At 53.0% G+C, this 25,989-nt stretch overlaps 8 protein-coding genes across 8 annotated transcripts; 3 read left to right on the top strand and 5 right to left on the bottom strand.

The window, feature by feature from the left end:
* Window positions 1-1,954: 1,954 nt before the first annotated feature.
* Window positions 1,955-3,660, bottom strand: CLAFUR5_14391 (uncharacterized protein; the record flags this gene model as incomplete). Its single annotated transcript, XM_047913539.1, has 3 exons — window positions 1,955-2,285; window positions 2,337-2,463; window positions 2,622-3,660. The coding sequence occupies 3 exons, from the start codon at window positions 3,658-3,660 to the stop codon at window positions 1,955-1,957; spliced, it is 1,497 nt and encodes a 498-aa protein (XP_047769605.1).
* Window positions 3,661-4,401: 741 nt separating this feature from the next.
* CLAFUR5_14390 (LYR motif-containing protein 4) lies at window positions 4,402-4,901 on the top strand (the record flags this gene model as incomplete). Its single annotated transcript, XM_047913538.1, has 3 exons — window positions 4,402-4,602; window positions 4,729-4,841; window positions 4,892-4,901. 3 exons carry the CDS (start codon window positions 4,402-4,404, stop codon window positions 4,899-4,901), a joined length of 324 nt encoding a protein of 107 aa, XP_047769606.1.
* A 1,631-nt stretch (window positions 4,902-6,532) lies between these two features.
* CLAFUR5_14389 (uncharacterized protein) lies at window positions 6,533-8,363 on the bottom strand (the record flags this gene model as incomplete). Its single annotated transcript, XM_047913537.1, has 2 exons — window positions 6,533-6,579; window positions 6,632-8,363. 2 exons carry the CDS (start codon window positions 8,361-8,363, stop codon window positions 6,533-6,535), a joined length of 1,779 nt encoding a protein of 592 aa, XP_047769628.1.
* A 381-nt stretch (window positions 8,364-8,744) lies between these two features.
* Window positions 8,745-9,295, top strand: CLAFUR5_14388 (uncharacterized protein; the record flags this gene model as incomplete). The annotated part of the gene is made up of 2 exons (XM_047913536.1): window positions 8,745-8,809; window positions 8,866-9,295. The coding sequence occupies 2 exons, from the start codon at window positions 8,745-8,747 to the stop codon at window positions 9,293-9,295; spliced, it is 495 nt and encodes a 164-aa protein (XP_047769568.1).
* A 632-nt stretch (window positions 9,296-9,927) lies between these two features.
* CLAFUR5_14387 (uncharacterized protein) lies at window positions 9,928-16,085 on the top strand (the record flags this gene model as incomplete). Its single annotated transcript, XM_047913535.1, has 5 exons — window positions 9,928-11,405; window positions 11,455-12,374; window positions 12,535-14,382; window positions 14,445-15,438; window positions 15,494-16,085. The coding sequence occupies 5 exons, from the start codon at window positions 9,928-9,930 to the stop codon at window positions 16,083-16,085; spliced, it is 5,832 nt and encodes a 1,943-aa protein (XP_047769305.1).
* A 741-nt stretch (window positions 16,086-16,826) lies between these two features.
* CLAFUR5_14386 (uncharacterized protein) lies at window positions 16,827-19,233 on the bottom strand (the record flags this gene model as incomplete). The annotated part of the gene is made up of 4 exons (XM_047913534.1): window positions 16,827-17,512; window positions 17,561-17,803; window positions 17,856-17,998; window positions 18,044-19,233. The coding sequence occupies 4 exons, from the start codon at window positions 19,231-19,233 to the stop codon at window positions 16,827-16,829; spliced, it is 2,262 nt and encodes a 753-aa protein (XP_047769304.1).
* Window positions 19,234-19,812: 579 nt separating this feature from the next.
* Window positions 19,813-21,797, bottom strand: CLAFUR5_14385 (Cytochrome P450 monooxygenase TRI13; the record flags this gene model as incomplete). The annotated part of the gene is made up of 3 exons (XM_047913533.1): window positions 19,813-19,973; window positions 20,024-21,254; window positions 21,303-21,797. The coding sequence occupies 3 exons, from the start codon at window positions 21,795-21,797 to the stop codon at window positions 19,813-19,815; spliced, it is 1,887 nt and encodes a 628-aa protein (XP_047769636.1).
* Window positions 21,798-24,099: 2,302 nt separating this feature from the next.
* CLAFUR5_14384 (Dothistromin biosynthesis regulatory protein aflR) lies at window positions 24,100-25,597 on the bottom strand (the record flags this gene model as incomplete). Its single annotated transcript, XM_047913532.1, has 2 exons — window positions 24,100-24,547; window positions 24,600-25,597. The coding sequence occupies 2 exons, from the start codon at window positions 25,595-25,597 to the stop codon at window positions 24,100-24,102; spliced, it is 1,446 nt and encodes a 481-aa protein (XP_047769633.1).
* Window positions 25,598-25,989: the final 392 nt, after the last annotated feature.

Below are 25,989 nucleotides of genomic sequence, written 5' to 3'. Positions count from 1 at the left end.
AGATCTTGTCATACGTGTGCCATGAGGAGGCACAAGAAGTGACAAGACGTGCTTGGTCACGAGAAGGATCGCGGGCATGAGAAGTCTCGCGGAGACGCGTGCGGTTGTGTTCTTGTCGTTGGCTCGATGACGTGCCGTCGTCTCGGCGGACAAGGGCTTGGCGACGGAGGTGGACGATGCACCACACGGTTGTTCGTGAACGCTGTGGAGCCCCAACATCGCCAATGTCTTGAGGCCGCCACCATGTGCTTTGCACGTGGAGACGGTGGAATTCTTGTTGTTCTCGTTGGCTGAATGGGCCGTGGCACCGAAGTGGTTGTGCCGTGTGTGACAGAGATTGGCTCGCCAAGGTGAAGATTTTGATGCGGCTGAGGATGATCTGAGGGAGATGGTAGACAGATGATAGCTGGCTTACCAGTGATCTCCTGTCAATGTTTGTGGGCCATTGCAATGGGGTGATACAAGATTTCCCTTTGATTGAGCGCAACGACCGACGAGCTCAGCGAGGGAGTGGAGCTCTATGTCAGCCCTAAGAATTCCTTAGCGCCCTTTTGATTGGCTAAAATCAAGTTGCTGGAATCTGACTAATTGAAGTCACGTGTGTGACTTCCATAAAGGCAGATACCTGGGCCAGCTATCACAACGCGCCGTAGGCACTGCTATAAGCGTTAGAAAACTATGCTTACGTTAAGCAGCTCCACTCCGTCGTTACGCTCACACTTGTGGGTCTCACAGACCCATACAGCACATTTTTCAAAGGATCTGCTCGGACGGAGGGCGTGGCACAGGAATGTAGACTGCCATTCTTCCTGCAGTTGCAAGGATCGTTGCATGACAGAAATCGTCTTTCGCAATGGTACACGTAGGTAGTCAGTGTGAAGCATCGATGTCCATCGTTGATGAAGATGAGTTGAAGTTGAACAGAAAGAAAGAGCCACGATCCCGGATTTATGCTCATGCACAAAATGCACAAATGACATTATGCAGCTATTATTCCGCCTCCTCAGGCATGATGCCACTGTCTACGGGCACAACCATAGCGTACGCCTATGGATATCAACATATCACGCCTCGATTCCAACCAAGACGCAGAGAGCCGAGGTCTTGGAAGATACTGCCTGAACCCTTTAAGCAATCTAGCCCGCCTTGCCCCCGAAACCCGTTGGAGTAAAAGCAGATCGTCTACAAGAAGTGTCCCTACAACTACAGCTCCTCTTGATCGGATCGTTGACTTCTACACACAACACCATAGCCAGGAAGAAAATTGCGAACGTTCGTGTCGGCGACCTGTGATAGCGAGTCAGCTCACTGCGGCTGTAGAGTTCTCCGTCGGGTCCACTCACAGTACCAGCGCCTCCCTCAAACATCTCCAGAGTGGTTCAGGTGGCATCGTTCGCCTCTTCATTGCAGTCCTTCTCTTCAAGCAAAGAAATCCCGATTTGCCGAATACTGCATTCGAAAGAAATGCCCTGCTGTATAGTACGTCTCTCCCGTCTGTCGTATGATCGCAACTAGCTTTTATCTCCGATAGATGAACCAATTCAGCGCCGAGAACAGCAGAAACGGCATCACTGCTGCGACGACTGCGCCCAGCACTATGTTTGTATGAAGAGTTTCAATGGGGGGTTGTGAGCTGCGATGATTGATTGTTGTAGAATGCGAATGCTATCGCGAGGTCTCGATGATGGTTATGATGCGTGCTTGCGGCCTCCAACCTGGAGCTCAGTGAGTTTGAAAGCAGCAGCTGCTTGCCTGCACGGTGACACAGCCCGGCCATGCTCGGCAGCCGCAAGCAGCTTTCCGTCACACAGCATAGGATGGTCGAAGAGGGTCTGGAGATGGGAACGATTCGCAGTTCCATTGTAAGAGTATTTGCGCGTCGAACGCACCAGCTCGAATGAAGAATATGTCAGGCCTACAGGGTCAATAATGTACATCACACTCATCCAAACTTCTAGCCGAGATGTTTCTCAAGATTACCCAGCAAGTCGTCGTCACCATCCGCAAACTTCACCCCCTCTTCCTCACCGGCATCGACAGCCTCGCCAGCCTTTTCCGGCTCCGCAGCAGCTTCGGTCTGCACGTCTTCAGGAGCGACTGGTTCTTCTGCTGCATCCAGAGATACTGGTGGAGGGTCTGCCATAGACCCTGTTCTACTGTGCGACTTTGCGAGCGGTAGTTCTGGGGAGCTTGAGGGGTCTCGGGTCTTTGACTCTTCTGCTGCGAGAGAGGGTTGGGTTGGTGGGGGGAGTTCGGCGGGCTCTGCCTCTGCGGCGTCGGATAATCTGCCATCGGTCAGTATGGTCTTGGAGTGTCGTGAATCAATTCGGTCATACTTGACGTCTTCCATAGGTTCGGAAGCACCGGTCTCTGATGGTATGACAGGGGTGTTATTCTTTGCTGGTGTAGGCTTTGCTGGAGTGGCGGCACCAGTGCCCGGCGCATCGTCGTCGGAGAGCTCGCCTGAAGTCTGTCAGTGCTGCTTCTAATCACAAGCAGGGTCTCTAAATGGTCTTCAGCGCACGACGAGATCTGTGCATGGCTGTAACGAATGGGCATAGAGATCTCGTCAAAATGTGCCTCACGATCCTTTCGGAGCAAGCGTAACAACATGTGCATACCTTCTTCCCTGTCTTCGTCGTCATCCCCATCATCATCACCTTCATCGCTCCCGGATCCGCCGTCTTCTCCCTCACCTTCTCCGTCCCCTCCATGCTCTGGTTGTTCGGTGGCCCGCTTGGCCGCCTCCTCCGCAGAAATGTCCGCAGTGGCCTCCTCGCCTTTCGCCACGTGCTTGACAGTCTGACCAGGTTGAGGAACGATCTTTGTCGCATTGGGCACGACAGTCGTGTACGTGGTGCCGTCAGGATTGGTGAAGGTAACACGCTTCTTACCTCGTCCCGGACCACCTTTCTTCTTAGGAGGCGGCCTGTTGCGTCGCGGCGCATTCATAGGCTTAAGGTGCTCAGCTACCAATACACCCTCTTCATTCGCAATTCCAACACCCTCAATGGCAGTTCCCGGTGCAGCAACGGCGGGCTTGACGTCGGCTAGTTCTGTGGACTCTGTGACTTCACCTTCGATGACTTGGCCTTCGGGTACCAATACCTCGTACACGGTAATCTCGCCGTTCACATCTGCTCGCTGAACTTTCGTCTTTCGCATCACTACGGCGGCCCCGTTCTGCTGCTCTGGACCATAAAGACTGGGTAGACCTCTTCTTCGCTTTGCCAGAAACTCGAAATGCTTGTGCTCCGGCTCCAGCATATGTTCAGGAACCGGTTTCCATTTCTTCGCAAGGTAGGCTCGTTCATCATTGTTGCTCTTAGTGACCTCTTCGGCACCCTCGTCCTCGGGCTTGTCTTCATCGTTCACATCAGCGTCTTGCTTCCGCTTGGTGCCGACTCTTCCAGATCTTGCTAAGCGGAGCAGATGCTGAGTCCAAGGATTGAGAAGTTGGTAGTCTCGTGGCATAGGCGGATCTGCCCATATTTTGTCTTCCGGGTTCTCGCTTTCCTGGACCGGAGGCGCTAGTGATACCCGAGCATGCGATACGTTCCATTGCTTTACTGGAAGCCCTTCGAATACGTCGTTATCAGCATTCGCGCGACCAGATCGGTTGCTTCTGCCAGGAGGCCGGTACTGCTCAAGGTAAGACATGTTAGTAGATGATTCCGCTGTGTATAATACCCATTGCGGTGGCAAGTATCATATATCTTGCGGCTTGAGCACGCCAAATTCGAGCTCGTCTTCGAACGACCCCAGCACCCAAAGTCATCCTCCAGCATGGTGAAAGGTCCTGAGTTTCGAGTTTTCGCGTTGTGACACGATGCCGGGCGCCTGCAGCGAGCCGACAAGCATTTGTAAATTGTAATGGGACTGCCAGCACATGGGTGGGACAATCGACAAGGCATCTGATGCTAGTTGTGCAAGCGCAGCCAATGAAGGGTTTCGCACGTACCGGAGCCATATGTCTTTATGTATGCAGTGTTTGAGCCCAACAGCCTCAGGAATGCGCCGGAGGCTCGATCAGGCCGATCAGACGCTGGAATGGGATCCAAGAACGCGTGTATATGATGCTGTATAGTCTATTCGTGCAATCTACTGGCACCGGCGATGATATTCGATGTTAATGGTCGCGAAGTTGGGAGCTGATGATTGATGTTGTCGTGGTGCAAGCGCGTTCTGGAAACATGGCACGTGACTCTGCGGACAAGCTTCCGCACGGCTGTATCCGTCCGCAGAAGTTATGTCATCGATGAACATTCACTTCAATGCTCGCCGCCCAATCTCAAGCATCACGAGACATCACGCCACGCCTAATAAGATCGCACCATCACGGTACACAAACCTAGCGCCGAGCCGTAAGATCAGTAACTAGCGCCTCGAAACGCCTTTACCATGTCATCGTCAGCGGGACTGGAAGTACGATCATTGTACAGATCATTATTACGGACATCGAGACAATTCGCTGCATACAACTTCAGGGAATACGCGAAGAGGAGGACAAGAGATGCGTTCAGGGATAGTAAGACTGTGACAGACGAGAGGCAAATACAGGAGCTTGTGCAGAAGGGCTTGAAAGAGCTGCAGATATTGAAGGTATGTTCACGGACAGAGCAAAGACGCTCCTAGGACAGTGAAATGTCCGCGGGTGTGATAGACGAACCAGTGGATGCATCGTATGGGCGGCTTGAGACATACAAAGGCTGACAAGATGTGCCGCAGAGACAAACAGTGGTATCTCAATTCTTCCAGCTGGACAGGTTAGTGGTGGAAGGCGGCAAGACGGGAAAGCAGACCGGTGACAAAGGCGATATAACGCGGAATCGGGATATGGGGTAAGTCATCTTGATAACCTACGGGGCGATCGACACTGACAAGACAACAGATGGGATTGATGCGTTTTCGTGATCGCGAACAGATGCATTGCAGGCGCTTTGCATTGGGTGTACAGTACATGTCCCGACTTCTGTGATAATAGACCGATGAAACGCAAAATTCGCTCGCTTTTACAGTGGTGCTGAACAGCCGGGACCGGAGCAGATAGCGACCTGTGCTATCACAATCCTATGCCTACTGATATATAGTGTGGCTTGCTTTCCGTTCTCTTTCCGCCTCCAGCTCACAGCTATCATGATCGTTCACGACACCAAGCAGGATACGGAGGTAAAAGTCTTGTCTAACAAGTGAACTGCTAGTGCGACTCTTATTTTGGGAGAACCAGATCTGAAGATTCCAGGATTATGAGCACGCTCGCATCCAAACCGTTGCATGAGTGCGCAAGGCCCGGACCATGCTCCAACTGTTGCAATTGGCGCTGGCACACCTTCCACATATCAGTCGCGACAGCGATAGATTAAGAGCTACAAGCGCCATGATTAGGCCTACAGCTCAGCACGACGGTGACGACATGCATCCGACCCCTGCAATATTACACAGATGTCTTCAGCGATGCGGACCGTATGGCATCCCCTGACTTGGAAGCAACCATCAGTGGTCTCGAGGGTAAGGTGCCACAAGCAACACCATGTTCTGTGCGGACCTTGAGCGGTACGCATGCTACAATTATCCACTCAATTGTGCTCCCTTCGACGACTGTCTTGGTACGATGGCAAAGTCAGAATGGCTCAGTCAATCCGGAAAAGTGCTGCTCCCAGTGGCCTGCTTCAACAGTGAATGTTGAAGCAGGAGGGTCGTTGACGGCATTGCGGTCATCGTAGTAAGGCTAGTCGTTTCTTTTTGTTCGACCAAGGATATCGGCAGAGCCAGAGGAAGCAGATCGGCGGAGGAGTAATGTTTATCCTCTTGATTGTGCTCCTTCAAGCGACTGTCTTGATACGGTGGCAATTTCAGAGTGGCTCAGCTATCCTCACCGAGTGCTATTCGTCAAAGCCATCGTGGCAAGGTCGGTCGTGTCTTTCTGAATCGATTCAGGACATTGGCAGGATCAGAAAATGACGATGACGAACATGAAATAATGAGTGCCATATCACTTGCATTCTTATCGTACCAGTAGCAGGGCCCCCATGATCGCTCCTTCACCAGAGGGAGGTACGTACACCACCTCAAGCGCGCCTACTTTGACAAAAGGCCTCTGCACAATGGCGCAGTCAGCGAATTTCCCTTGGCTGTAGCATCAACGTGAAGCAAAATAGCCGGAAGTGGACGATGATAGGAAGTGTGTATTCGACGCGGCCAGCATACTGAAGCTTTGTACATTTTTCGCGCAAGCACAGGCTTCGGTTGAAGGTATATATATGGTTTCGATCGCCGTGACTACAGCGACCGGTCTTGGTACAATGGCTGAGTAGGAAGGCTGGCGGCCTTCTTGCTGCAATCATGTCGATCCACTGCCTCTTCGAGATCAGTTAGGGTCTCGTCCGAGGAGATGGGGTGGCATGTGGCTGTTGTAGCAGGGTCGGTCGTAGCTTTTTGCTTCAGATCGAGGCCTTTGCGAGTTTTGTAGGTGGAATCGGCCGTCAGCCGTTGACGATGATTGCGGGCCGGACGGTCGAGGCAGTCCATCTGCTTATCGGATTTCATCGTTGGTTGGAATATGCGCACTTTCTTGATTCCCTACAGGAAGGCATGACAGTGTTCCCGGAAAGACATCATCCAATCCACGTACCACTCGGATTACTCCCCCTGCTCTTCTCCACAGCCTCCCTGATCCCCTCCCTCACAATCCTCTCCTGCAACACCCCCAAACTCCTCCGATCCTCCTCATGACCCGTCGCCTTCCTCTCTTCCCCACCGCCACCCCAACCAAACCACCCCTTCACCTTCTCTTTCACGGCCCCCGGGTTTGCCTCAATCCTCTTCAACATAACATCCCAATTCCCAACTCCCGTAAGTAAGCACTCTTTACACTTCCTCTTCTCCTCGGCAGGATCCGCCCCTAGAGCCGGGGCGGGATGTAAAATATTCGCATCCGCAATGTGGACAGCCTGTTTCGTCCAGCCTAGACCTTCGTCCGATGCAGGAGAGGAAGCGAAGAGGATTTCGCCAATGTAGAGCATCAGCTCGCTTTCCTCGCAGGTGGATTTGTCGGAAGCGCGGATCAAGGCATTGTCGCCTGATGATGGTGGATCAGGAAATTTTGGTGGGACGAAGAGGTTGGTGATCATCGTGCCGATGTCGCTGCTGGGTCGTGTAGAAGGATCCGAAGCTGTAGGCTGTGGGAAAGGGGAAACAGGTGCTGTACGGCGGGCTCGAAGGACGGAGAGGAAGATCGGTAGTGCTGCTGAAATGTTGCCTGAGCGGGCGTGGTGGATGGCCAGGTCTGTTGTTGCGCGGAGGAGGTTTGGGGTAATTTCCCTTGCTTCTGGGCCGTCTTTCAGCACAGCGCTCCTGCTGTCCACGATATCCTCAGGATTCACAGCTGGTGGTAGAGCACCCTTCGCAATATCCACCGCCCATCTGTACATCTCCTCGGCACTCTCTCTTAACCCCTTGTACTCCAACCAAGTTGCATACGCTCTCGCCGCACTCATCTTCTGGCCCGTGGTGAAACCTGTCCCGGTCAAGATCCTAACATAGAACGTCTCCGGCGGCGCAAATGGCGGGACACAATCCTCTTCCTTCGGCGCAGCCATCATATACGGCGGAGTCGGCCTCGGGTCAGGATTACTCGGTCCCAGCACAACCTCCCTTGGAAACACGACCCCCCTCGTCTTATCCAGCACCATCCCATCTAAATGCTCGGCAGCTGTGGCACATCCCATAATAACCTCAAAATATCCTGCCCTCCAAGGCCAGCTCTTATCACTGATGTCGAATCCCGCCCTCCCAGCACCAGGAATCAAAATTTCTTCTCCGCCCTCTCCCAGTTCCCGTAGCTCTTTCCCATCGATAGTCGCATCCTCTAACCGCTCCAATGCCCACCGTAGCTCAGATCCGACTTTCGCCCAATCCACAAACCCTGCCCGTGCATCACTGTACGCCCTCGCCGCTCTCAAACACTGCCTCGAACGAAATGTCCACTCGCTCGGCGTAGGGTTGTTCCGCTCATCCATCTCGATACTCAATCCGTACCACGTAATGCCACCCAAGATAAGGAAAGTCCAGCCTATTGCAGTCCATTTCGTCGCTAGCCAGACCTGCTCCTTCACGAACCGCTTATTCTCCGTTGAAAGCAACCTTGCAATCTGTTGGGAAGGTCCATTGAGGGGTTGTGGACGGCGGAATGCTGGCTGCGAGAGGTAAGGGAGCTGTGGGCGCGGTGCGGTGCGGTGGGCTGTGAGGAGGAGGGTTGTGTTTTGAGTGAAGAGGCGGGGTTGGGGGACTTTTCGGGAGGCTGAGGGGGGCCTGAGAGGGCGGAGAGAGCGTATTCGAGCTATTGGGGTGCGTTGTGATAGCATTGTGGGGTATGTTATGGTGTTGGTGTGAAAGATGGTGATGGTGGACGATGTCATGAGGAGCTCGGATTCGGATGCCCCGAGACGAGGTTGGCGTTGGTGGACTTCATCTCACCATTTTGGCTATGAACACAACACGCTCCCCCACCATTACGAGCTTAACGACTGCGTCAATTGCAGGTATGGCTCCTGGAGACGAGAATGCCCATTGTAATGACACGTTACAAGCCCTCCAATCCGTTCACCACCAGCTTGATGCCGCGTGGCAAGAATACTTGCACCTATTAGATGACTATACCGCAGCTCGAAATGCACTTCAAAAGCACATGAGTGCTGGCTTCTTTTCCTTGGCTCAGGCGAACTTCAAATCAACTGGTAAACGATATGGACGGGATTATTATGATCAGAGAGCTGTCGCTACGGCAAGGGTCAAGCTGGAGCCCCCAAAGGTGAGTGAAGCACACCAAGACGGTGGACATATCGTTCACGAAGACGGGTCTCCCAGAGTTATGCTTGCGAAGCTTGATCCTCCAAAAGCAGAGATCACCGGAATGGAGGAGGAAACTCTGAGTGGAAAACTCTCGAAGGCGACCTTCGACTCCAAAGTCGAGACCAGCGCGGAGGAAAAGTCAAAATCAGAACCTCAATCTGCGACGTCAACCGACAACAATGAAGAGGCTTCCGCGAAGCCTCCAGTCGATGCCCACGACCCGATCCGCCAATTCGGCATTCTTTTACCTCCCGCTCTTCGGACAGCCCAGAACTCATTCAACTCAGCCGTACTGAATGACGATTGCATTGCAAAAGCAGTGGAGGCAGCGAGGGGTATGAGGAGAGTTGAGGCAGAGATTCGGAAGTTGAGGAAGGAGGCCAGGAAGAGTGAGAGGGGGGAGCGATTGCGTGGTGCTGGTGGGGTGGACGTTGGGGGTGGATGATCTCCGCCGTCACTGGTCCCGGCCACCGGTGTTAGGAAATGTACTGCTGGCACTCCAACGCATGGTAGGCAACCGCACCCAGTGACGAATTTGCCATTATGGTCCCGATATGGTCACACCCCGATCCAAGCATGCGGATAGCGATAGTGTGATATGTTTATGGCAGAGCAGATGGGTCATGCAGACTATCACTGGACACGACTGGATCTGGAAACTGCACTGCTGGCAAATCAGTGCCTGAGAACAGCAGTGCGCTTGCTGGGCAATTCGACATCATGAGCTGTACGACGTGGCATCTCGGAGATATTTCTTGTCGCCGGCGGAGCCATGTGACCTGAGGGTCGATGGTCAGACTGCTGGTCATGCCAACATTGGTGACAGCAGATCTCCTTGGAGCCAGGATATATCTCGAGATCCACGCTGCGTTCACGATCTTCTCTATCCCTCACAACCACAAGTGTTTCTCAACACGCCTCGGACTTTGTACTTCAGCGATCACTCCAGAAATCGACCAAGTTCTCCATCCTGCTCAACTCATCTACCAGCTGAACACAATTGCGCAACAGCAGAGGGAAACCGGTGTAGCATAATCGTGTCAAGCATTAACAATAGAGGTGATCATGAAAGGCACGATGACATCCAACCTGTTGCCTCACGCCTTCTTATGGGCCGCCCTACCAGCCCAGCTGCTCGTCAGTGCTCTGCCTGCACACCATAACAGCAACGGCGCAATCACAAACCATACGTTCCATGGCAACACTACCGATGTGGACGTCGTGGCCGCTGAACTTGATCCTTTGCTTGAACTGCTTGACAATCATCGTGGCGATGATGAACTCTTCAAGCGAGCCGACGAAGAGTCTTCCAGCAACATCCCGGAGACTGGCAGACCCGATGAATCTACAAGCTACTACGTCACGGGAACCGGAGACTTATCACAAACGCCGTCGAACGGCGGTGAACAGTTCAACGCTGTCAATGTTGACACGTCCATTGCAAGGGGTAACGCCATGCTATCACTACTCCGTGACGACCCAATCACTCCCCATGAGCTTCGACACAGCCGATTCAATAACTTTGCCGATCTTGAGAGGCATGGCTGGTCTTGGAATGACCGTCCCGCGCATCAAGAGGATGGGAAGCTGCAGAGTGCCATGGCGAAGCTCAACATTGGTGCGTTCTACGGTATCGATGATGTCGAGGCGAAGCATAACACACAGACCATGATTGCGGAGATGGAATATGCGGCTACGGGAGCTGTGTACCGCAACTACTACGACTTTCGCAAACATGCCATAGTGAGCACTATCTACAACAGCCCGGACAGCGCAAGCGGATTTGGCAAACAGTACCAAAATCTGCTACCACCACTCCAGGATTGGTCTGATGTGACCTTCCTGACTCTGCAGCGTTTCAGTCAGGGACCATACCCCACCGCCCTGAACTCGGTGAACGAAATCGTCTTTGCTGGAGTCTCTGATGCCCCCACCATCAGCGTCCTGGACTTCGTGCTCGAAGAGATCGAAAAAGGCTGGAGGAGCCGAGAAGCGATTGCATACCCCGGGGCAAAGTTCCGCGCGGGATCCGCTGACGAGGTGGAGCGAGACTCATTCGTGGCTATACTTGGCACGCCTGTTGGTATGAGCGTTGCGAAGCTACTTGGACAACACCGAGACCGGTCTGGGTTGTTTCGAATCACGAGCATTGATGTCTTTTGCAATGGTTGTGATCCGGCGTGTCCGGATCCTTATGTTGTCTTTCACCTTCAGGATACGCCGGAGACTGGGGCTGGTAGGACTGTGGTCAGAAGAAGTGGCGCTGTCAGATCCGGAGGAGTAGATGATGCAAACGTCACCGATGAGTTTCTTGACAGCCAACGTGGAGACAACAAAGTGGCCAAGCGACGCGAAGTCCCTTCATGGGAGTCTCCCGGACATCCAGATCCTCATTACGCTGTGTCGATACACAACGCGTTCGACCGCGGCAACGATCGCTCAAGGACCGAGAGTTTCAGTAGCAATGGCTCCTCCGGAGTCTCTTCTGATGATGATTATGATAATGTGTCAAGGACCGATGCCTCACACGGTCTCTCCGATGATGCACAAGCCGAGTATGAAAAAAGCTCTCTTGTACGGGGACCAGGCTATCCACCTCCTCAGTCTTCCACCCGACAAGGCGGCACAAGAGCAAAGCAGGTGGACGGACAGCAACGATCTCGCTAAATACGGATGGGTAGTGTTCGAAGCTCCGCAAGACGAGGTCGAGGAGGACTTCGCCTGGGAAGGCATGGGGGAGATAGAGACTGATTTCGAAAAGCCCAAACTAGAAGGCTACATCTCCGAACACCAGCACGAGGTCGAGGTCGACGGCGTAAAATACCCTTACACATTTGGCCTCTACAACAACTACTACAACCTCAACCGCGGCGTCATTATTATGGTTCAGGCCGAAACGCCCCAAGAAACCGGGCCCGACCTCGAGCCTCCGGTCAATGGCCCGTATCCACCCCTTTCGGACTGGTCCGATCTCACGTATCTGACCTTCCAAATAATCACACGACCGAACCCAAACAGCCGCAAGAACCTCAGAGTTCTGGTCTTTGCTCTCATCTCCGACGACTCGTTCCACGCAGTCTTCGAGCAGATCATGTGTGCCTCTGACATGGATTCCGATGGAAACTCCTGGGACGACAGGCTGGGTTTCGAATATGGCTCAGTCGAACATACGGCTCTTATGGGCACGCCGCCTGGCATTGCTGCGGCAAACTTTCTCGGTCAGCACAAACAGCAGCTAGGGTGGCTAGGCGTTGCAAGAGTCGAGGTCTTTCGCGATGCAGCTTCAGGACCGGACGATGAACCACAGGGTTATATGGTTATGCATCTGGAGCATGGGTCTAAGCTCCAGCCGGGCAAAGGTAGCATCCTTGGGGAGGATCTGGCTGAAGAACCAGAGTCAACCGGGTCCTCTCATGATACGGCGATGCAAATTCGAAGCTCAAGCTCAGAAGAGGAACCGAGTTTGGAGGGATGGGCTTTCCAGCAGGGCGCACGACAAGAGCTCGCGGGCCGTGATGTTGATGGTATGGTGACTGTGGGAACATTAGGCTCATTTCAAGACATACAGACTCGTCCCATCGAAGGGGACATCGCGCCCCGTGGTAGTGGCGAGTCTTCGACGTTGTCAGACGCTATCAAGGCTGGCAAACAGCTGGCTTTCCGAATGGATGACACGAGCGACAGGCACAGCACCAGCGACTACATTCAACGAAGCGATCTACTTAAAGTGGGGCTGGACCATGACTGACCAGGAGTGTGATGTCGCCGATCCGGACGATGCCATTCAATCCATAGTGGATAGGTACCCAGAGCACGGAAAGCTCCAATCGCAGACCTGGACGCACACCAACGACGTTGAGGTAGAAGGTGTCGAATACAAAGCCACCAACGGCGAGTATGACAACTCGTACAGTCCCGGCGTCATCATCACGAACGACAACATGAGTCCTCATGAAATGGCACCCAAACAACGACCACCGGTAACAGGTCCACTACCAAAGCTGCAACACTGGTCACAGGTCGCTGCCATTTTGTATATGGACTTCTTCCGCACGACAGAACTACAAGCAGTGGTGCGTAGGGTCATTACGGAGGAACGAAGCAGAGCTGTCATCAAGCAGATCGTCCAAACTTCCTCCGCAAAGATCGAAACGCAGAAGGTGAGATTACCAGGCCAACTGTCGTTCTTGCCGGGGCAGGAACCATACTACGCTTTACTGGGTATTCCCCATGGCAAGAGTGTTGCCTACCTCCTCGCGCAGCAGCGCGACATTCTCGGCGATAAGTGCGTCAAGGAGATTCACTTGTGGTGGCGACTCACTTCTCCCTATCTGTGGTATGAAATAGGCCAGGCACCTTGTGGAGCGGCGCTCGCTGGGTCGAGCAAGCAGACTTCATCGTCGAAGCATACACCGAAGGTACCAGACCAACCTGATCTCAGCCTTGCGAAGCCGCAGCTCACTGCTGAAAATGCGATCGGGAGCTTTACACAGCCTCAGAGGCCTAGCTTGGTTCGTCATGGATATGCAAAGCGAGCTGACAATGGACAAAGCACCAACGAAGAAGACGCTATCCTGTCAAGATTCCGACAGGCAGGTGAAGCGTATAGCTACGAGCTTAACAGTGTGCATTACCACTTCTCGCAGCCATCGCGATTTAGAGCGGGCCAGCTGGAAGCTGCCACTGCGCGGTCAGGTTGGTGCTTTCAAGGCGAACCTCAATCGACGCCATTCTGTAACCCGCCGCTGGGTCCAGCTCTCGCCATGATGGACATACAGAATGGCGGGCCATTAGCAATACGGACGTGGCAATTTGACCCCGACCCTGATGATGGAGACGCCCAGGTAGCTGTCGTTTCCGGACTCTACGCGAGAGGGCTCGTCGTCGCTGTTGAGACCGTGAGTCCTTCAAACGTAATGAGGGACGGCGCTCGGCCCCCTGAGCTACAATTCTGGTCCGATATCGCTTTCATTCAATATACACAGCTTTATCCGCAGAACCGCTTGAAGAACGTCGTTCGTATGGCAGTCGTTGAGGATGATACGGCCCTCGTCGTTGAAGCTATCCGACAATCCAGACGACTTAGCGACGACCGCTCCAATGCCATGAACTACCCTCAGACACCGAACGCAATCGTGCTGTATTGGGGCCAGCGGGACTCCAATGCTACACTCGGGACAGCTGGTGGTAAGGGAGTTGCGAATATGCTGCTGCAACACAGGGATGATCTTGGACATCGTTGTGTTCAGGAGATTAGGATATGGTATGGTCCTGATAAGGACTCTTCACATATCTGGTTCCGCATCAAGAGTGCGCCATGTGGACCTTCTCCTCAAGAATCACGACGTTCGAAGCGGTCTGAGGGTGTAACGCTTAGTGATATTGAGAGTGCGGGTGCGAGTGACGCTGCACCTCCAACAGTAAACGACGAACAGAAAGCACTAGACACATTAAGCGCCAAAGGAGGGGGATGGGCTCTCGATCTCGACGATACCAACCCAGACCTTTGGTGTAACGCCGTGTTCAAGGCGGGTCAGTTGAGGAAGCGACCGCGTACTGGGGCTGGACACGCACCGTGGACGAAGTTGTTGCAGCCTCCAACTTCGTACCTTCCGGCCGAGCCTTGAATTTCATCTACAAGCAACAACAAGAACACATCGCGGTGCGAAAGATTACGTGGAAACATGACAGACAAGTCACGTCTTCTACAGGGCCCCTTCAACCGACGATGGCAGAGTACTCCAATGCTTACCTCCCCGGTACGATTATCGGCCTGAGTAATGAGAGCCCGAAACAACGAGGTATCTCTAGTGGAATCGACTTGAACAATGCGGATAATATTCCAGCACTACAGTTCTGGTCTGACATCACTTTCTTGCAGTATATGTCAATGTTCCCAATGCGACCTTTGCAAGCTATCATCCAACAAAACGTGTACAATCTCGAAACGAAGGAGGCGGTCGATGCGATTCGGCATATCGACTACAACCTTAGGGACGAACCCATTCTGACAGATTACCCACAGTTTCCGGGCCTTCAGCTTGACTATGGATCGAAGGCTTTCTTTGCTCTGCTAGCTGTACCAGTTGGAAGAAGTATCGCTCTCATGCTAAGCACGCATCGGGATGAACTTCGGCCGCTATGTGTTTGGGAGATCAGGGTGTGGTGGGATACTGGCATGGAGAATACAACGATCTGGTACAGGATCAAAGTGACGCCTTGTGGGCCACCTCGTGGTCCAGCAGGGCCTGCCAAGCGAAGTAACAACGACTTGCAGTCTGACCCCGGAAGACTTGGAAAGCGCGTCGATCCTGCTTACATCAGTGCGCCATCGACCCCCGAGGACGACATGAAGCTTCTGACCACACTGAGTAAGGCTGGTGGTGCATGGGCTGTGGCGCTTGACAGTAATGATCCGAAGTACTGGGAGCATGGCGTCTACCAGTATGGTCAACTGCAAGAGAAGACAGCTAAATGGGGTTGGACACTGGAGAGCAGTATGCAAAGTTCCGCTGCTGCTATGCTTCCCGCAACAGTTCCAGTATTCAAGGACATCTATGGCAAAGATCTATCCAAGATATCGATGTGGTCCATAACATGGAAACATACCAAAGAGGTCACATCGTTTGCTTACGGAGAGAAGGGCATATCTGGAGTCCTGGGGCCAAGCATGGCAGAAAATAGTCGCCCAGAATATCAAAAGCCCCGCGAGCAGTGGTCCGAAGCAGAACCCACCAAATCACGGACCATACCCTCCTCTCGAACACTGGTCCGATCTCACGTTTCTACAATACTCCGACCTCTTCTGCAACGACCCTCTACAAAATGTCATCCAGCTCGAAGTCTACAATAAACAGGCCAAACAAGTCGTCAACGCCATCAGGCACACTATCTTCGACCTCAACGATGACACAACTAACCCCGCCAACTATCCGGCCTTCCCAGGCCTTACAATCGTTTTCAACACCAAAGCATATAACGCCCTCCTGGCGATCCCGAACGGCAAGGGCATAGCCCAGCTTTTGAGTCAGAACAGAGCGACTTTGGGCCATAAGTGCGTCGAAGAGATTCGATTTTGGTATGATTTCGACATCACGCACGATACACCGACGATGTGGTACAAGGTGAAGGATGCGCCTTGTGGCTCTCCTGGGGCGGAGCTGGCTAACGACCCGGAGAAACTTGCGCAAGCGACGCAGGAGGAATTCGAGATGGGTCTACTGGAGACAACATGAGGAACGCCTTTGGTCGAATTGAGGGATGATGTTCTTCACTTCCAACAACCTTCATCTCACCTTCAGCAGCGCCCACGACCACCAGCTGCGACGGTACCTGCATCGATGTCCTCTCCGATGCGAACTGCGGTACCAAGATCAAGTCCGTCTGTGTCGATTTCACCTCTTGCAACACCGACTTTGGATCTGATCAGGGTTTCCGATCTATGAAAGTCAACAACAGTGGCAATAACCAGAAGGGGGTGAAGATTCAGGCGTACTACTACAGGAATGCGTGCAATGCACTGATCAACGGACAACATGGGTGTAATGCGGATGATACGAGCTGTTTGAATGGATTTGGCACGGATGGCGATATTTTGAGCCCGGATCATGGAAAGGATAATTTGCTTTTGCTATTGGGGCTGCTGGGTTGTAAGCGATGGTTTGACGAGCGCCGGTGGGCCACAGTGTTGCGAAGTCTTGGAGTTAGAGGTGTTGCTGTATTGGAGAGGGTGAACGACCTCACTAACTGTCGTTTTTGGTCAAGCATAGATCACAGATCACAGAGAAAGGAACCCACGGTTTCCTGATGATTCCTTGATGTATTCTTGTTTCCGTGGAACACAGCGATGTCTATAATCATTGCCAATTACAGTCTGTCAATTTACAAATGTCCTCATGCCAGCCCACCGTCCACCTAGAGGATGTCGAGTCGAGCCTTTCACCTCGATTCAACAGACGAATACTTCGGGCATCACCTTAGTCCTCCATGTCCTCGTACATGATCTCCTGATCACCATCATCGCCATTATCTTCATGCACATCCCTACGCCCGTTCTCGTGCCCCGAGCTGCCTCGCAAAAGACGAGCTTGCTGCCTGCCAAGCATCCTCAATTGAACCTTGGCTGCATCAAGCTCGTCTGTCAAGATTTTGACAGGGTCGTCGACTCCAATCATTCTAGCCTGTTTCTGCATAAGACGCATACGTTCAGCGCTGTGACGAGTATTCCAGTGCTTTGATGACCCCCATCGAACGCCGTCAAGGAACCCGAGTTTTGCTTCCTGGTGATGCAGACTTAGCTCACCGCCTGTGCTTTGACACAATTGTATCGCGAAGGTGGTGGCATATTTTGCCCACTCTGGAGATGTAAGAGGTTGTAGCTGGATAGCCCATCCTTGTATGATGTCTGAGACGATATTGGACAGTTTATCCGTGTCAGACAGGCCAAGGCCTAGGAGGGCTGCTAATCTCGCCATACCAGAGATGATAGCGGAGTTCAGCTGGACGTTACGGGCTCGCAACTCTGATAGAATCCTAGTTTCGAATGCCCCTCGCTGAGGGAGTAGATCGAATGACAATGCTTCGCCAATGATCGGATTGATAGTGGCGAAGCGCAGGATGTCGGACACCTTGAGTGTTTTGATGATTGCATCGCCAGATATTTCTAAAGCACGTTAGACGAGCATGAAACAATTGTTGAGGCGGTACACACCTCGCCAGACCAGATACTCATGCGTGCCCGGGTATCTTTGTGCACCATCAGGGTAGACGTACTTCTTCTTGGTCTGAGCATGGTATGGTGGCGCATGAAAGATCGACAATCGATCCATGCGGGTCGTGTCGATTATGCTAATCATGCCATTCCTGATTCCTTGCTTGACGTCTTTGAGGGCCAGACGAATAATCCACCAGAACGCCGTCGAAACCGAGACAAAAGGTGTTGGTATCTCATTTCCTGTTTCATGGTAAGCGGTCCATCTGACAGACATAGCGAAGCCACGACTCACGATTGATATGGTCCCATATATCGACCCAGTCAACGTTCTCGGCTTGGGGCGGGGGCTGGTACATAGGAACACATCTTGCGAATTTCCGCGCAAGAAAGCCCGTCTCTCGATTACGTAGTTGATTGGGCTCTGCCGGCCAGTATCTACTTCCTGTTAGCACAGTTAGAGTGAGAGCTGATAGATATTACCGATAGCAGAGTGCCGGCATCGGTGGATGCGCCTTCTCTTTCGTCACTGGAATCATAGGCTCTCTGGTGATTGCATGCTCCCTTTCTGTCAGCTGTAGGGCAGCAGACCCCAGCGTCACATCTTCTGGCCTGTGGTATGGTGATTTTGGCAAGTATTTGCGCGCGTTTCTCCTGGGTGTAAGGGGCGGAGTCAGAGGCTGCATAATCGTACTGGCTCCTAGCCGGACGATGTCTGCTCCTCCCAGGTTCACCTCACTCTTTCGCAGTAAGGGCGGTTGAGATATCACTACGCGTCGGCGCTTTGGTCGTATATCGCCCACGACTATCTCATCGTCGGACAGTTCGAAACTCCCGGCGGTGATTGCGGTTTGTTGTCGCTTTGGTGGGCATGTCCTTTTCTCTGCCGTCTGCGGTGTAAGTTTGGGATCCCAGAACGCTATGGGTGTTCTTTCACTGAGTGGAACTTCATCGCTTGGAGTGGGCGTGGTGAGTCGACCGTGACGATAATGACATGTTGGTCGGACGTTGAGATCTGCAAGTCCTCGGGCAGGAGTAGGCGTGATGGCGCGCTTGGACTGAGACGTTTGGCGTCTCGATACAGGAGCATCTGTACTTGCCTCCCTTGCTTCTGACTTCCGCTCTCCAGCAGAGGGTCCGACTGCACATTCGCCAGGAGTGGTGATCGCCGATGCAGCGATTGTCTCCACTTGTGCAGTAAGCTCACGGACCTTGACCAGCTGCTGCGGTGTCTGATGAGATGCGAGAATCTTTTTCCAGTCCTTGCATTTTCTCTTTTCAGTGGCTGCGCATTGTGCTTGCAACGACCTTTGGCGGATTGGTCTTGTGACGCCGCAAGCTTCGATGTGCTCAGCATGTATAGTATCGAAGATCTCTGTACGGACGCTCCACGGCATATCTCTTTTGAGTGTGAGGATGTGCAGGGTTAGCCTCATATCGTAGGTCCACCTCAGTGGAGCTCGACGATGCCCGTCGCCACCCGCCATGTTGTCGGTGATGGCGAAGAGAGGGGAGTCGGTGTCAGTGGTGTGTCTCTTCGACCACTGGTAGTTGGGTGATGTGAAAGTGGCAGTGAGGCAGAATAAGATGGTGAAGCCCCGCCGCCGTTGTAGATTGAGTTTGGTCAGCAGATATGGGTGGTACGATAGGCTCGATCGTTTGACAAGGTTCATGTCATGAAGACCTCACCTTCTTCCCCCAGGCACTGAAGTTGAATATACATGTTGCTTGTGAGCAAACAAGGCATTAGATTAAGTGCAGTATGCTTATGATGGCGCCTGACCCCAGCGTTAGAGGCCTCGCGAGCACGGAGCTCGTTGGCGATCATGTGGCTCGACAGGCCACGGCATACGACTGAGGCAGCGAGATGGCTCATGTGATACTGTGATAAGATAGTGATGTGAGGCCATTGTCACTGAGCCGTGCCAGCTGGAGTGAAGTGAACGTTGATGAGATGAAGTGAAGAAGACGGCCGTCGTGCCTGCAGGCTGATCCGTGTGCCACTTTCGATTGAGCTTAGCGCTTTCCAGATCTGTGCTCGTCAGAATTTGATTGTCTCCCGTCAAATGACTCGTGGATGCTCGCTGCTGTATCGGAGTCCGACAGCAAGGTCTTCGAATAGTAGCCACGAAATTGTCCACTCAGAGGATGGTACGAGGTATCTGAGCATGCTCTTTCGTTCGACTGAGCACATTTACCAGCCGTGAGCACCTGCAAACCATTTTCGTAATCGATAGCGTGACCAGTGTCTCTCAAGACGCCTTCTCCAACCTCAGATAACACTGCTGCGGCTGATGCATCGCCTTGTCAAGTCCAATATAAGACCTATACGCATCTGGCGGAGGCAGAACCTTGTACTCCCACATGATGAGAGTGAAGAAAGTCCTCAGGTTGAGCTCCGCGAGCTTGCGTCCTGCAGACAATGTTAGCAAAGCATCTAGCCCGGCATGCGCGATGGCATACCATAGCACCCTCTTAGCCCCGCTCCGAAGGCTTGGAACGGACCAGCCTTAGCATCATACGACACCTCACCCTTCTCATCCGCCACGAGCCATCTCTCTGGCATGAAGTCGCTGATGTTGGATGGGTCCCACATGCCGGTGACATCGTTGGCCTCGACGCTGCGTTTGCTGCGGCGGTTGAGGTCGATGGGGAGTGGTGCGGAGATGTAGTCGGCCCCATTCGATAGCTGGCTTTGGGTCAGCATAGAGACATGATTCTGGTCAGATTGACTCACCATCAGCACATCATAACCTTTCGGGATATCATAGCCCAGAATCTGCACATTCTGCGTCGTCTTCCTCGAATTACCCGGAGTGCTACCCGCCAGTCGCAGGATCTCGGTGATGGTAGCCTCAAGGTACGGAATATTGGCAGCCACGATCTCTTGCGAAGTAGGAATCTCCCCTTGCTCAAATGCCGCAGCGTGATACTCCCTCAAATGCTTGCGAAGCTTCTCTTGTACCTCCAAATTATCAGCAAGATGCTTCACGCCCCAGCAGATCGTAGCGGCAGTAGTCTCATTGCCGGCGAGCAGGAACCCGAAGAGCTCATCTCGAATGTCTTGGGTATCAAAGACCGGCTGTCGTCCTTCCTTCTTGGCTAGAGAGACCTCGCGTTGGACGACAAGGTCGAGTACGTGCTTGACTCTGCTTTCGTCCTGCGAGGTTGCGAATTTCCTGGCAGCTGAGTTGAGGAGGCCGGAGAAGAGCGTGCCTTTGAGTCTCATCGACTTGCGGAGGGAGGATACCAAGTGGACGGCCAACCAGTGCGTGATCTTTGGAAATGGTGACGATGCGGCGTATACAACACTGTCGCCAAGTGCTAGAAGTGCGGTGAAAGCTTCTGGGTCTTCAGCTTCGGGAAACTCGGCCGCGATGTCCTTTGATGCAGGTAGTGGGATGCTCTTGAGACCGGAGATCAGCTTCACTTGGCTTGATGTTGTGCTGATCTCGTCGCCGAGCGTTGACGCCCACATAGTGTCCATTCCGGCTTTGCAGACGTCCTCAAGGACACTGAATGCGTGGCCTTGCGCGAGATCCATCTTGCTCTTCCATAGTGCTATGAGCGAAGAAGCGCCAGAGTGAGCGTGGTGACTCGCAACATTCTTCAGGAAGTTAGGAGACATGGCATCAGCCATGAGCCGTCGATGTACTTTCCAGTCGTCATTGGTAAGGAACCTCGTCATGTTCCGCTGCATCTTCCGTCAGCAATTGCCTCGCGTTGAGGTTGTCGTACTCACCGGCGCGATAGCCCAGAACATGTCGCCCAGCCAAGCAGATCGGTCAAACTGCTGCGGTGTCCTTCGCACCATGATATCTCGTGATTCGAGGTAGTCGCTGATCACGATGAACGGCCTGCCCAGAGGCTGCATCCACACTTGCACGATCGGCGAGTTGAGCTGTCGACACCTTTCTTGCATGAAAGACCAAAACTCTTTCCTCTCGCCCATCCACTTCATGGCATCTGGCAAATCGCCCATGAGGCGATTGCGGGAGGCATTGTCGCAGGGAATTCCGGGCACTGGCTTGGGCAGAGCTGCTCTGTACAGGTTGTACAAGCCATACACCAGTGTTACAGCCAACAGTGCGTAAATGTAGACGGACCAATTTGTACTGCTGTTCTGGGTGTCTGCATGATGCAGTTCTGTCTTGCCTAGATCGGCTGTGGTGGGCGGTGAGTTATTCGACCAAGACCAAGGTCTCAACAGATCGCTGTATGCTTCAAAAGATGACATGGTGAGTAAAGGGAATGCTGTTACCGGTTCTTAGGAACGACAAGCAGGCCAGCTGGGCACGATTCAGTGACAGTATGCCAGACGTGCAATCGAAATCTTGACGTCGTAACCCGGCGGATCGAGCACTACCCGCATCCGCATAGTGATTACAGTCTTCAGTGTTGAGGCGTAGCAGTCCGACCGGTCGAATGCGCGATGTGTGGGAGTCCGACAAGCGGATCAGGACCCTGACCGTCACTTGCGCTCAGTGTTCTCAGGCTGTTGTGCACGTCCTCGCAGATTGAACAACCTGTGGAACGAGCTCATCAGCATTGGCGACGATTCATCATGGGGGAATGGCTGTTGCCCTCGAGGTTGGCTTTACCTCACTGCCGCCATTGATGTAAACAATGCCAAGAGCGAGAACATGATTCGGGACGACAAGCAGGCATCCGCCCAGCGACTTCCCTTTCTTGACAATCACGCCCTGACGAAGGGGGCGGCCGGATATCGCCATCACTCCCTCCCACGTGGTGAGGGATGGAAGTCCTTGTCGGAGTCCGGCAGGATAAGCTGAGATGACTAAGACGATCGCTTGGATAGCCGTCGGCAATTGAACCATTAGTTGAAGTTCTGCGTTGTGACATCGAAAGTCTGGCCAGCTAATGGAAGAACGTGATTTGACTGCCAAACAAGCATGCACAGCATGCTCCAAGCTGTCGGACCGCCTGCCAATAGCGAGGCTTAGCTGCACTCAGCAACTTTATTCAGTGGATCCCTCGTGGCTGGGTTGGATCTATACGTGCTGCGATGCGATTCGATGTTGAGACGCCAACTTGCATGAGGTCAGCCGGGCCAACTGTAGTGCATGCTCGGCCGCTGAGTTCAAAGATGCATAAGATGCAGATCTGGAGAAAATGAGGTAGGGCAGAGCATTCTTGCCCCAAGTTCTCGTTCAAATGTCAATTTTTCGGCCAGATATGTGTAGAATTACACCGGCAGGAGGATGTTGTGCCACATGTCAGTGACAGGTCCGTGCCGTGCCCCTCATGACTCGCGACGCTAGGAGACACGGTTTCTCCTTCTCCGTCCCTGGGACGCTTCCTGACACTTCAGCTGCATCCGCCTCAATCCTTTGCACAATTTCTTCGATGCCTGTACTCAATCTGTTCTAGCAAACCAACACAACTGACGCGTCCGAAATCACATCTGCCTACATGCATACCGATACGTCAGCTGACTAGATCTAGTTCCGGGCGACAGTCCGGACGAAGCTGGAGACGGAACTGGGGCTGGTATAGACCTACCAGCAGGTCTCACGGCAACGCCGGCAATTTCGTATGGGCAGTGCAGTCTGTCTGCACCGAGGCATGTGAACAGGCGACTGCCGGTGTCTGCACTCCGTCTATAGGCGAGCAATCATGCACAGCACGAGTCTACCACAGCATGCCCTGGTGTCGACACGAAGAGATCGTCAGCAGTACAGATATCAACTATAACAAGAATCGAAGTGGCTGAAGATCTACTAAAGCACGTACACGATGTGGCAGTCGGCCTACCTGCAGGGTATCGCCTATCTAGACGCGCCGCTGAACCCCTAGGGTTACGGAGCTTCTGCGGGCTTGACATTTGCTCGGCACTTATGCACATCACCCGCTTGTGGCGCTTCAAGCTGCCCGCCCTGCATTGTTGCCAATGCTGCACAGCTGCATCCTCCCTTCGGCTCGGGTATCGAAGAATACAATGAGACAGCCAGGTGTCCGAGATCTTCGCGCTCACTGGTGGCGATGTGGAGGAGGCTTGCACGTCTTGGCACAGCACTACAAGATTCAAGATCCCCTCATCGCCAATGAGATTTGGACTGCATTAGAATGTGCTCTTTCTACTCGTTGGCGGGTCCTATCTTGAGACAGGGTTGTATTGGCTATCGTTCCATCGCAGGCCGAAGATTGGTTGGCACTCAAGCACACGATCAAGCCTCGTCCCTGAGGACCCTTGTGTATGCCATGTGTGTGTCATGCTGCCGTCATGCACAGCTTCTTCTGCAGCAAGCATGTGTTGGTATATATCAACAATCATGATCCATGTTGTGACTGACTGTGAAGACGATGCACTGACTGGAATGTAGAGTTGATGAAAGCCTGAGGCAAGTTACATGTCTACGTATGGCATCTCTTGACTCCATGAAGCAGCGACGTAGCGCCGCGAGCCCAGCGCCGAATCCTCCCAATGTCCCAAAGTTGACCGCAGGATATGTATATCTATCGCGTGGCATTTTGGCGCGATACAAGGCCGTGTAGTGAAAAGGTGCATGGAGGGTATGCTAATTTCGGCGCAGAACGTCAATCGTTTCGAATGAAACTGCTCGTAGACGCTTTCTGAGATCAGCTTCGAGCTGATCAAACGTCGGTGATGACAGCGGCGATCCAGCTGTGGAGGATAGAGAGACTCCGCCAACGACAGAGTCTTCGCCAATGCTTTCCAAGCTAGCACTGCTCCCAGAGCTTGCAACGTGATTCCTCAAACGGACGCTTTCGAGGCGCTGTGACAGGAGGTTGATAAGTCTTTGGACACGATGCAGCTCGCTCAGAACAAGTTGAGCAGCCATCCTGCCCTGATCTGAGCCGTCGGAACTGTAACCATCGATACTCGGTGGAAATTGCAGCACCTCCTCTGAGTATGTGCGGGTACGTGAAGGACGAGCAGACGGTTGATCGGACCAATTCATGTCTTCATCGAAAGATGGCTTGTCGCGAGCTGCGGCTGCGTACCTGGGAACTGGTCAGTACTTCTTCAAAAACAAAGACATAGAAGTCGTCTCACCAAGCCATAACCTTGAAGACAACTAGGTGCACGATGGTGAGTAGATACTCGTCATGCGAGCAGGGACATTCGAGGATCTTCACGATTTGGTCGACGATTTGCCTGTTCTCCGTGATGACGGAGTCGATGGTTGGTAGAGCGTTGTTGCCATTGTGGCTACCTGGCATGGTACATGTCGACGTCGCAGTGGCGCACAATTGTGTCATGAAACCAAGGGCGACGTTCAAGCAGCAGTTGGCCGGCTCAACGGGCTGCTGAACAGCAGGTACACAGTTGACCATAGACAGATCCACGTTCGAAAAGTCTTGGCTACCAATGTCGGAGACCGAGGTCAGTTGATCGAATGGGCTTATCGAAGAAGAGGTATCGGAGAAGGCCTGCGGATGCTGATTCGACATGGTGGTATCTGCTGGCTCTCCGAGCATGCTGTATGATGTGAGGGAGTTGAAGAGATCGTCGATGTCGTTGCCAGTGCCGCATTGTGTCTGCATTGTGGATGAAGGTGCATCGTTCGAGCCTGTTCCATTCTGAGAGAACATTGTCGACCACAGATCTGGATTCCATTGATCGAGGCCAGTTTGCGAACTATCGCTGCTGAAGTCTGGCATGAGCGAGGGTGAAAGCATCGAAGGCTCTTGAAGATCTATCGGCGAGATGAATTGATCTGTGTCTGAACGCATGTTGGCCACGGGAACTGCAGGCTGACTGCCTCTCCTATCGGATCCATTTTGTTGATTTTGTTGTTGCTGTCGTTGTTGCTGTTGCTTCTGAGCAGTGGCGTGAGAGGTTCGTCCAGTACGCTTCGACAGACCATAGTCGCACGTCAGGCCGCGTCGGGTGCATCGAGCACAGGTTGGCTTGTCTTTGCTACATTTGACTTTTGATGTTGCACAAGCAGTGCACGAGTCTTTCAGTTTAGGCGTTGCAATATGTTGTGCACCAGATTGTCGTCGACATGTCGAGCTGCTGGACTCTGAGTTGCGAGTTGGTTCAGGCATGATGCTGGTGAAGGCTCGATGAGGAGGCACGTCCGATGCTAAAGAACAAGAAACACCAAGGCGCTGGTAAGTAGGTAGGGTCAAAAGTAAATGACAGCTTCGATCGGGTGCAACCACGAACATCGAAGGCAATTCAGGTGGGTGATCCACTATATAGGCAGGAAAGCCACGAGGTGTCGGACTGGTCGAATGAGAGGTGGACTAGTGTCCATGGGTGCGAGGACTGCCGCCCTTGATGGCCTGGCAATGTTCCTGCGTCGGCCAGCTTCATGCCCTGGGGCTCGTTCCAAGGATCAGAGGTAGTACCCATGCTGCGTAAAGCTGTGAGGATCTTTGGCCCCGCGGTTAGGCACAGGCGAAGCCTCTTCGCTCTTGTTGGGAGCGATCGACCG

Source organism: Fulvia fulva, chromosome 13, assembly GCF_020509005.1.
Source record: "Fulvia fulva chromosome 13, complete sequence".
Lineage (NCBI taxonomy): Eukaryota > Fungi > Ascomycota > Dothideomycetes > Mycosphaerellales > Mycosphaerellaceae > Fulvia > Fulvia fulva.
Note: the sequence above shows the minus strand (reverse complement) of the source record. Positions and strands in the feature narration are given on the sequence as shown.